Source organism: Periplaneta americana, chromosome 3, assembly GCF_040183065.1.
Source record: "Periplaneta americana isolate PAMFEO1 chromosome 3, P.americana_PAMFEO1_priV1, whole genome shotgun sequence".
In the NCBI taxonomy this organism is placed as follows: domain Eukaryota; kingdom Metazoa; phylum Arthropoda; class Insecta; order Blattodea; family Blattidae; genus Periplaneta; species Periplaneta americana.
In genome coordinates, this window is record NC_091119.1 from 139,451,320 (window position 1) to 139,463,770 (window position 12,451).

Here is a 12,451-nt window from a genome sequence, read left to right on the forward strand (position 1 = left end):
GTGACGAGAAGAAAATGAATTAGAAGAAGGCGAAGGAAGTGAATATAGTGGAGGACAGAAGAAGAATAACAACATAAATTAAATAATGGTTGTATAGATCAGTAGTAGCGTGAACTATCTACTTCTTTCTGTAATATGTACCGTATCTCTTTTTCGTTGAATATAATAATCTCACAATGAATTATTTTAAATAAAAATAGTCTCGAAGAAAGGGAATAGTATAATATAAATAAAATCTCTCTGCTTTGTATTAATGACTCAAGAAAGTCAACCAGAAATGAGAACAAAATTCTTCACTCTTCGTAGAAAAGTCACTGAAACAGTGAACACGGCCGAGACTTCCGGGCTTCCATGAACTAAATAATAATGTTTATTGTAACTCAAACGGCAAGGGAAGTAAAATAAACTTACAGGTCACACATATCCAGCAGGCAGAAGCTTAATAGATAACTCAGATATTGGAATTCTAGGTAAAACCAACCGACCAGCGATAATTTCCTATTTACAACACACGATGAATTAAGGCGTGGGCCATTGTCGGCACGAGTGATGATGGCAGCAAATCTTCTAGTCTCATAAAACGATGGACGTTCTGATGTTCTGAATTCTTGATAAGATACCTTAATCATCTGTTTGGCACGTAACGTATAAGAGAAATAAATGAGGGCAATTTTGCAATGTTTTACCGCTAAGGAAAATGAAACTCGATAATCAACGTCTGGACACCCAGGCTGATTTACAAACTGTATAAATAACTTAGTCTTGTTTATGTTTTATTGAAATGTTTTCGAACATTAAGTTGCGCCCGCTGTTATGCTGTAAGGAACACTGATAGTGACCACGTTTATCTTAGGGATTGGTTCCGCTTTGGTAGCTAAGTTGCCAGAGCATTGCCTTGCGATGACTGTGGACTCGGGTTCAAAATTAGGCTATTGCGGAGTCATAATTGTGGTGAACCAGCCAAGGTACCTGAGGGCTTTTTTTCGTACTATTTTTGTTTCTCTTCATCATTCCGTCGTCACTATTTCAATGTTCATGAAAATTGCATTAACCAAAATCGGTACCGACGAGATATAGTATTGTGATGCGTAGAGATGGCATCAGTCTGAGAAGGCATGGTAAGTTTCGGAGGAGAGGAAAAAGTCACTCTAGAGAGATTTCAAACGGAAGTTTAAACCCAATTAAGGAGCAGTAAGGCACAATAAGCTTATTCGAGACTCCGATGCTTGCTTTCGGACCCCTTCTCCATTCACGGGGGGGGGGGGAGAAACGTGGGGGTTACAGAGAGGACTTTTTATGTGCAATCTGAAGATCGAATGTTTCTCCTACTATTTTGGGCTATTACTGAATTATTTAATTTTTGCCAAGAAAAATAGTTGCGTGGTAAAGGAATTTAATTGTTACGAAACGCTGAAAAGTGTCATCAGAAAGAATATGTCATCTTTATGACAACTTTTTTAATTTAAAGAACCGAACTTGGGACATTTAAGTGCGCCCCTACATAAATCGAAATAACGTTTTACATACATAGAGAGGATGAGTCAGGAGGAAAGGTACATGATTTGAGCGGTGATAATATTGGTTATTCTGAAAAAAAAAGTTTCTATGAACCATGTCCTGTTCTTAATGGTTTCGGAGAAATGTAATAGAAACAATGAGGAACGGGAAAAGTGCACCTTATAGTAAATTACAACATTGTTACCTTATGTTCTGTTTAATTGTGTACTTTTCTTTACAGAACATGTTCAAAAAGTCCATCGTTAACTTCAATGCACTTTGCAGCTCTTGTAGCCAACTGCTGTGTTTTTGATCTGAGCTGATTCGGACATTCCTTTACTTGAGCAAAAGCACGTAAAATGCGAGTGAGAAGTTCCTCTCATGTTTCCACTTTGAGCTTGTAGACTTCGCTCTTAAGCTAACCCTACACACAGTAATCCAATGGAGTAAGGTCGGGTGACCTGGGTGGTTAAGAAATTATTCCACCGCGGCCGATCCAACGCCCAGGATGCATTTCATTGATCTTACTACAACCTAATGTTGTTTTAGTTGCGTCCGTATGTGAGTGCTGATGAAGGGCATGATACTGACGCCCGTGAGTTTCAAGCAGTTGTATGTCAGATACTGTTAATAACAGGGTATATGTTCGTATAAATTTTTTTGTTCAGAATCAGCAATACTATCACCCCTCACACCATGTATCTTTCTTCCTGACTCACCCTATACATATCAATTTTGGCTAAATTCTATTCATAAATGTAAAACGTATGGGATATTAATATACATAGGGTCTATAGATAATCTCATCGCATTATGTGATATTTTTCGAAAATGAGGCTAAAATGGATGAATTCAACATTTCGATAAGTGATAGACACTAGTGTCCTGCAATATTCGAGCATGAGAGCGGCAACCAAGACATCACAAACTTCGTCTTATTTCATATAAAAAATTAATCACAATATCTTTGCTAAAATCCGTAAGCGGTTAAAACATGAAGCAGTAGGAGTGGACAGCAGCGAATATTTTACAAGATGGAACAAACACGATAGGCCTCCTCATACAAAGCGAACACTGTAAGTATATAAGCTTAATAGCATAAATAATGTTTGACCAATGTTGCCTACATTCTTTATTATAGTGTAAATGGCAAAAATAGCCTAGATAATGTAAATAATTTCAATTTTAAATCTCAGTGTAATTGTTAAAGTGGTCCATGTTACGTTCTTCCTCACTTTACGAAAGAAGAGTCGAGTGAGCCGTGTCAAGTACTTCGCTTGCTAGATGGACGCGCGTCGTCCACTTAAAAACTCTAGTAATACTTAATACTGTACTCTTCTGGACAAAGTACGGTCCTTAGTTATGATTATTGGCGAGTGTCACCTCAGAGGAATGTCTGTTAAACAACACAATAAACATTTGTATTGAGAATGATGTCAGACGTCAGTCTTATTCAATCTTCAGCGACAACTTTCTGCTAATGGAAACATAATTATATAGAAGATATTACACATCATACAGTAAGTATTATACATACTTACTTACTTACAAGTAGCTTTTAAGGAACCCGGAGGTTCATTGCCGCCCTCACATAAGCCCGCCATCGGTCCCTATCCTGTGCAAGATTAATCCAGTCTCTAGCATCATATCCCACCTCCCTCAAATCTATTTTAATATTATCCTCCCACCTACATCTCGGCCTCTCCAAAGATATTTTTCCCTCCGGCCTCCTAACTAACACTCTATATGCATTTCTAGATTCGCCCATACGTGCTACATATCCTGCCCATCTCAAACGTCTGGATTTAATGTTCCTAATTATGTCAGGAGAAGAATACAATGCGTGCAGTTCTGCGTTGTATAACTTTCTCCATTCTCCTGTAACTTCGTCCCTCTTAGCCCCAAATATTTTCCTAAGAACCTCATTCTCAACCACCCTTAATCTCTGTTCCTCTGTCGAAGTGACAGTCCAAGTTTCACAACCATACAGAACAACTGGTAATATAACTGTTTTATAAATTCTAACTTTCAGATTTTTTGACAGCAGACTAGATGACAAAAGCTTCTCAACTGAATAATAACAGGCATTTCCCATATTTATTCTGCGTTTAATTTCCTCCCGAGTGTCATTTATATTTGTTACTGTTGCTCCAAGATATTTGAATTTCTCCACCTCTTCGAAGGATAAATCTCCAACTTTTATATTTCCATTTTGTACAATATTCTGGTCACGAGATATAATTATATACTTTGTAAGTATTATGCATAAATGATTTAATACCAATGTCAGTGACGTACGAAGAGCATAAGCATAAAGTAGGTCTGCTTCTATTTTCCATTGAAATTTAAAATTCGAATTTACCATAACACTTATCTATGTTAACATTTATTGGATTTAAGATTGTGTTTAACTCATAATTATTTAATTGTAAGTTTATTTTAACGACCAAAGTTTCTAAAAATCTTAATTTGAAAATATGTTCTGCGTACGCCTGTAGGCTATCATGTTTTCGGCACAATTTATATGTGACAGTCTCTGTTCTTTATCACATACAATTTGAAAATAGCGCCGAGTAAGCACCAATCACCATCTTCGTAAATAAAAAGAGTTTCATTTGTTTTTGTAATTAGAACGGCTAGTGTTTAGTAATATGCAATGATTAGTTTTTACCAACGTTTTAATGTGAATGTTTGGAATATTCAATTAATTTGTACTGGAGCAAATAAAGGTAACCTACCTCTCCTGATGCTCCTAAGAATCTCCATGCAGCCTCCTTCCTTCTCTACAAACTCGGCGGGCTCTTCGGGAGGATCTTCATTTCGGGAAGGGATCTCCAACGCTGAAAGCAAAGAGCATCACATTATTTTTACGTCAGTTTTCGTTCCAACATTAGTGTAATGATGACCACTCTTTTCACTATTTCTGAAGTTCTCTCTTTCAAATTCAGACGACGACGACGATGCAATTTTAAGGACCACAAAATGCGCCCATGGAAGTCCCATACAATAAATTTGCAGGATGGAAATGCATAATATCAGTAATTAAGATGATCCATGCAGAATTAACCGGCCAACTGCACCTCGCTGTCAGAAGTTCCTTGTTTGGCGGACAGATATCTCTGCGGGCTAACGTCTCTGAAAGACGACTTTTAAGAAGAGTCTGACAAATATCGCAGAAAAAAACAGCATAGGCTATAAAAATAGAAAGCTAAGAATAAACATTCAACAGTCTGCATGTTATCTGGACTATAAAAGGTGTCCTATAACGTTTAGGACACTCCCAAAACTATAGTATTTTAGTGTATCTAAAAATAGTTACATATTTATGTTACCTGGTTGACCAAAGCCTACCGATTAGAGTAGTTGATAACGCAGAGTATTACAGAAATTTGTATTAACACAAAATTGTTTTTTCTAAATATGACACTCTATACTTCATTCCATAAATTTGTTATTCATTCTGACTCACATCATACTGTATAATCGAGAAGTACCATAGCTTTGTATTCAGGTAATTAACAAAACAAAAGCAATTTAAAGATCATGTGTACATTTCTAGCTATTTTATGACTCATATTTTTGAAAGGGGAAATACAAGTAGATCAAAAGGAATACAAAGAGAAAAAGGGAAAGACAATGAGAATAAGGAGGGGGGTTCCATTTTTGTGTAACGGTAAACCTCATTGGTTACGATATTGCCACTACGCTTAATTGGGGGAGGTGTGATTACATAAATACTTGTAACAAGGACAGTAGAGCAGGTTTAGCGTGGATAAGATTGGGCATGGAAGGGTAATAAAATTGTCACTGAAGAAGGAGAGCGCCTCTGTTCTTTGTGTGGGGAAAATGACTCCTGGAGATACATTTTATCCCAGTGTGACATATCCGGAGAAAATATCTACCACCCTCGATTTTAAGTCAGAATAGGGGTTCGCTTGCATGTCTTGACCTCATGGGGAATAGAGAATGCGAACAAAAGATTGGATTGTTTCTCTTGAAGGCGAGACAGCTTAGAACTTCAGCCCTTGAAGTTTGTGATACGAACTGACGAAGGGGTAATGGTAACTATTCGATTATACATTTGTATGCCTGTTTGTATGTTAGGTTAGGGTATAATATATAATGTGTTTTGTTTATGTCATTTTCATATTAATCTGTGTGTTCTTTTGGAGAGTGGTTGTATCTAATCATAGGTGAAGGGGATGAAACCTACAAAGTAGGACTTGTTTTTATACAGCACGTACGGTCAAAAGACCCGTGCATTGGATTTAAAAGAAAATTATGATAGTGTAGTGCACCTGTATGTATAATACTGCTGAATAAATCTATCTGTCTGTCCCATTGGCCTCTCCATACCTAGTGAGGAGAAAAACGTAGTTCTGCATTTAATGATGAAAACGAAAAAAGAAGGTGGAAATTAAATTTAAAATGAAGAGAAATTAGAGAATCAGGAATTTCACCTTCATTGTCAGCTTTTAGCTTTCAAAATTATATTAATTTGATAAACTGAGTGAGACAAGTAGCCAACAAACTTAGAGCTCACATAGACTCTTCCTTATAATCCCAAATTCCCTTGCTTATATTTTATTGTTTCCCCCACCTGTTTTCTCTTTTATCATCAGGAGATAATGACAGAAGACAGAAAAGAATATAATGTGATAAAAGAGAAATGGAACGAAGAGGAGAAATGAAGAAAGAGAGACAAAATGATTGAAAAAGGAATAAGAAAAGAAAATTAGGAAACAGTGAGAAGAAAGATAAAGATAGAAGTGATAATGAAGTAGAAGAGATAGAACAGAAAAGAGTAGAAGAGGGAAGTGAGGAAGTATAAGCAGAAGAAAGAGGGGGAAATGAATAAAAAGATTCATCAGAAGGGAAGGTATACAGATCAGAAAATGAGAAGAAGGAAAATGAAGAAGCAGGAGAAAGATACGAGAGAAAATGAGGAGGATATAATATAAGGGGAAGAAGATGGAGGCAGCGGATAAATGGGAGGATAAAGGAGAATGAAGAAAAAAAAGAACGGGCAATAGGAAAGAAGAAATGCGACGGAAAAAGAGAAATAGGAAAAAGTAAGGTGATGGTAAGAACAAGACAGAAAAAATGGAGGGAAAATAAGAGATAGAAGTTAAAGAAGGAGAAAATTAAGAAAGAAAAGAAAGAGAAGAAGAGAGAAAAGCGTGAGCAGAAGAAAGAAAATAAGAGGACAAAGAATAATAATTAGAGAGAGGGAAGAAGCATAAAGATAAAGTAAATTAAGTACAACATGAAAAAAGACAGAGGGAAAACAGATATTGTGAAGGACATTTTGGCAAAGAAGGAAAAAAAAAAGAAGATGCACTATAAGAAGAAGAGCCTCTGCTCCGATGATAAGAAGTTCCCATTCTATACTTGATTTGATTTGCTAACGATTACGCTACTGAAGTATCACTGGTATGTGACGAAGCATCTTCAAGCACGGCAGCGTTAGATCGAGTACCGGCAGAGTCCCCTGATTGGACATGTCCCCCGCGGCGGCGCACGACCTACCCAATGTCAAGGCGCACCTCCCCGCGTCCATCTGACTGACTGATGATGTTACATAACCGGTGAATCTACTTCCCCATCTCTAGGGCACCTCTCCAGCATGCGACCGAGCAAATGAATTCCTTGTCAGTGTTGTAAATGCCGAAATTTAAGGAGAGACGTAGCTAAAAATTCAGTCAATTACAAAATATTGCACTATTAATGCAGTTTTCATTTTAGAGAGTTGCAAATTTGCATTCATATTATAAGTGGTATGACCTATACAATTAATTTTTTCAGGTAACTTTTTCAACATGCATGGAACTTTTGGAGTTATTGCATTTTAATAGGCCTATACCTAAGAACTTAGGTTGGCCTACATTTTTCTCAAAAACTATTTAAGATAGACTCTGTAAATGTTTTATACAAATTCTTAGATGCATATTATGTACATGATTGGAAAAAAATTTAGTTGTATGTACATATTTTTAGAATTTAATTGAGGCGAGTGATTGGAGCGGCGACATAAGAAATTGAAAACAATAATACAAATAAATTTCAAAGACCTGTCGAATGTTGCTCACAAGGCCGCTCGAAGACCTGCCGAATTTTAAGCATGAGACCGCGGCGATAATAACACATTTTCCAGAATTTATTATAGTAAATACACATTAACGTCGTACTTAATCTGAACATTTTTTATTTTGCATCATTCCATAAACCTGAAGTATGATAATATCATATCGTCGTGTGAATGCAAGAACTAGGTAACTGGAAATTTGTGTTTTTTAGTTATCTCTTTTATAGCATAGCAAAAATCGCACAAAATGTAATGCAAGAACTTGGTAACTGATCGAACGATACCAGCGACATCTATTTTCCAATATAACAAATAGGTAAATGAAAACGAGACATATTCCTTAGTGTTATAAATACGTAAATAATCAATGTCAAAAAATATGAAAAATCAAGTTATCTAGTTCTTGCATTCACACGACGATATTGCCTCCTTTGTTTTATTAGTAATAATTTCAATCTTACTCTCCCTGCAGCTTCTTTTATTTCTTTCTGTTTACTCTCAGAATTATTCACTTTCGAACTCGAGCTTGAAACTCCATCCATAATGTTTCATACAATTACCGCCAGATGGCATTCATTGCGATACCTGTCATACCGATGAACAATGTAAATGGCAGTTCACAATTTTGCCGCCAGATATCAGATCCAGCCATTTCAATTGAAATATTTAAAGAAATGAAATTATTAAACGATATAATGTATTTATAAGTACTGAATATGTCTCTAAAAATAGAAAAATTGTGCACGACACACAAGTAAAAAGCGGTAAGAGTAATAATAAATGTATTTCCGTGATTACAGCTACGCAATGTTCGTGATTAAAAGTTGGTCTTTAAATGGATTAGAATCAATGGTCATGCTATTGAATTATGTCAGCAATATTTATTTAACTAGCTAGCTAGCGAGTACAAATTAAAATTATAAAACAAAAATGTTTCTAAGCACTACCATAAGAGCCAGGCTCGTGTACGGTGTGCTCTTAGCTTTTGTCATCTAGTCTCCTGTCAAAAAATCTGAAAGTTAGAATTTATAAAACAGTTATATTACCGGTTGTTCTGTTTGGTTGTGAAACTTGGACTCTCATTTTGAGAGAGGAACAGAGATTAAGGGTGTTTGAGAATAAGGTTCTTAGGAAAATATTTGGGGCTAAAAGGAATGAAGTGAGAGGAGAATGGAGAAAGTTAAACACAGAATTGCACGTATTGTTTTCTTCATCTCACATAATTACGAACATTAAATCCAGACGTTTGAGATGGGCAGGACAATGGGCGAATCCAGAAATGCATATAAAGTGTTAGTTGGGAGACCGGAGGAAAAAAGACCTTTGGGGAGGCCGAGACGTAGATGGGAGGATAATATTAAAATGGATTTGAGGGAGGTGGGATTTGATTATAGAGACTGGATTAATCTTGCACATGGTAGGGAGCGATGGCGGGCTTATGTGAGGACGGCAATGAATCTGCGGGTTCCTTAAAAGCCATTTGTAAGTAAGTAAGTATATAACATAATATTACAAGAACAGTTTACCAAATACAGTAGCTTAATTCAAACCAATAAATTACACACAAGAACAAAAAAAGAAGAAGACAGAGAAAAAAAGAAAAAAACACATTTTAAAAAATTGACAACCAGACAGAAGCCAGTGATATTCAATAAAAACATGAATATAGTCGACATAAATAAAAGGTGAAAAATACACACTTTTTTAATGTTATATATCCCTCAGTGGATTCATTGTAATTTTATTTTATTGTGCGTATGTTTAGTTGGTATATAATAATAATAATAATAATAATAATAATAATAATAATAATAATAATAATAATGATAATAATAATAATAATAATAATAATAATAATAAGTTACTACTACTACTACTACTACTACCACTACTTCTTATTTTATGTCGCTATGACTCAGTAGATGACGCGTGAACTTGCAAACGTTCGGTCCGTGGTTTGCTTCTCGGTGTATTTGGAGATTTATCTTTAATCCTCAGGACTGTGTATCTGTCTTTTGTCCTGTACTTATTCCGTATTGTATCTGTGGTAGCCCTGTGTCATGCTGATCACACGGTCAGGAAGGCCCGCCATGTCAGAGAGTCTAGTGTTGGCCCAAAGAAATGCCGAAGTATTTAGAGGGCCACCGGCGTAGCTCAGTCGGCTGAGGTTTTTGTATCTCGATCCGGAGTGTGGATTCGACTCCGGCTTTTGCCGATTGCCTGGTTGTTTTTTTTTCTGACGTTTTCCGAAATCGTAAGGCGAATGTCAGGTAATCTATGGCGAATACTCTGCCACATCTCGCCAAATACCCTCTCGCTATCACCAATCCTATCGACGCTAAATAATCCAGTAGTTGATACAGCGTCGTTAAATAACCAACTAAAAAAATATAGAGAATGTTACAGCGCCTCAACGGAAAAAAAATCTTGTTATTACTGACTACAGATGTAATTATCCGGTTCTGGGTTGCATTCAGTTTTCTCCAAGTGTTACTTCCCTTCTGCAACACTTTTCAAATCATACACTGTCTTCCATGTTCCAAATTATTATTTCTTCTGGTAGTTTTGTGCCAACCCCCGTGGTATGCAACCAAGAGATCCAATTATAATTGGCACAATGTCAGTTTTCACACTATGCATTCGGCTCACCTCATTTTCAAGCTTCCTACATATATCTAAGATGTATTTCAGGATTCTCAGGTAGAAAGATTTTCTCGCATGGTGAGGGAATATCAATCAGCTGGCATAGCTTCATGTCTAAATTTACGGATTAAAATATTCAGATTACCATTATTATTATCATCACAATCAGATATTCATTTGTCTGCTGTGATAGCGTTTATGGTTACAAATCCAATAGATCCGCGGTCAATTTCGGACAGTTCTGTAGGGATTGGACGTGTTCTTTGTCGTTTATTTCCCTGTGTTATTTCAAGTTCTCACTTGATACTGTTACCATACAGCCAGGTGGCCGAGCTCTTCCTCTGTAAGTGAACATCTACTTTGGCTTGACAATCCTCAGGAAAGTGAGTCGTTGAAAGTAGATAGTTGTTTTCTTTACCCATAGGCATTTTCTTGCTTGTCAATATGTTCATTAAACCATGTAACACAAGAGTTACTTGCTAAATAAGGAAATCAATATTATTTTTAAATGACAAATGTAGCGGATTTTGTAAATTCCGTCAAAATATTTGGGGTAGCCGATGTGTAAACTCCGCCAATGTGATTTTGGGTTTTATAATTGAAGGGTTCAGAGCCGTAGTGGGCCAAGTGCCATATATTAAAAACGAAGAAAATAAGGGCTAAAATTAAATGATTACCATAATTCAATGAAACATATAGCAAGCAGTGGCGTAGCATGAAATTTTGAGCAGGGGAAGCTAACTCAAGTTGTCTTTCATGCAATATGAGAAAGCGTATTACAAAAATACAGTCTTAAAATAAATAGTAGTCAATTTCAAGTCAACAGTCGAAGATTGGTTGGAACATCGTAACACCAATAAGGCATGACCTCAAATGATACGTAATAAAATATGATTTCACGGTTTACACATATCTCTTAACAAATAGACACGTATACGTATAACATTAGCTCACTCCCGGTCATACTTAGAGAAATCACAATATTAGTATCATTACGTAAGTATGCGTCTGTCTTTTGGTTGTGTCCTTCATTGACAGCAAGGGAGTCGGTCATTTGTTTTTTAAATCACACTTTTGTTGTAAGTCAGTTTTGATAATACAATTGTCCTAAAAAATTCAAGTAAATTAGTGTCAGGAACTGTTATTTCGCTCATTATTTATTATATCAGCCACAGTGCACACTAACACTTCAACTGAACGCAACTGACGAAAAGGGATAACTCGGAAACTACTTATTTTAAATGTTAAAGCTAGCTTCTTTGCGAGCCTTGCGACTAGGGTAGCTTAGTTAGAAAGGGATGGAAAATCTGCGGGGTGGATTACACAGAAGAAACCGGTCTGCTTGGAAGCTGGTGTGTGCAGGCTTCTTGTTTACTGCTGCATCACAAATCATCCTGAGCTGCCGCATCACAATATTTAACGCGTAAATATAAATTCTATTAAAATTAATAAATAATTTTCTCCATAAACTGCAGGTTTATTATGAAATTATTATTAACTGGGGAAGCTAAGCTTTTTAGCTTACATTAACGCTACGCCACTGATAGCAAGTAATATAAAATATGCACATTAAAACTAAATGATATGTCAATTTTCATTAAACTATGGTATTCAGTTAACTTTAAACCTTGCTTTTTCCGTTTTTAATAAATGGTGCTTGGCCCACTATGGCTCTGAACCATTCAATTCCTATATGTAAATTGCACCAAAATGTTCTGTTTCGTTTCCATGTTACCTTGGTTCTCTTGTAGTTACCTCTAATGCTATCTGTTGTTCAAAGCCCCCTGTTGCTCGCTACACAGGTAATTCACAGTGAGCATAGTGTCTGCCCGTGCGCATCGTGGAATTGCAGAGGTACACTCCAGGAAAAGGAAATATGCTGGACTGCTACAGTTACAGGAAGAAGTACGTGTGAAAGCACGGCGAAACACTTTGGAGGTGCAGTACAATGAAGTCGTGCACCATTAAAATTGATACAGCTACGGAAGATGGCAACTGTATTTCGTGAAGTTAACATTTACATGAACGTGTCATAAAAAATGAACAGAAAAATAGTAAGCAGTAGTACAAAGATACAGATGGTGGAAGATGCTACAGAACGACCTGGAGAAAGTAAGAAATAATTTTGTTTGATTGGTTTAGACGAAATTTACGTATGATCTTAATAAATACCACACAAATGTTGGCGGTATTTACATACAACTTTCCCAAGTTTACCCATGCCCG

General features: G+C 36.4%; 1 protein-coding gene across 1 annotated transcript in view; it reads right to left on the minus strand.

Annotated features, from left to right (window-relative positions):
• LOC138697054 (uncharacterized) overlaps positions 1-12,451 on the minus strand; it is an 82,686-nt gene that overhangs the window by 37,915 nt on the left and 32,320 nt on the right. The window contains exon 3 of the mRNA XM_069822649.1: positions 4,236-4,337. Within this exon, the coding sequence (XP_069678750.1) occupies positions 4,236-4,337 (102 nt within the window). The remainder of the gene's footprint in view (positions 1-4,235; positions 4,338-12,451) is intronic.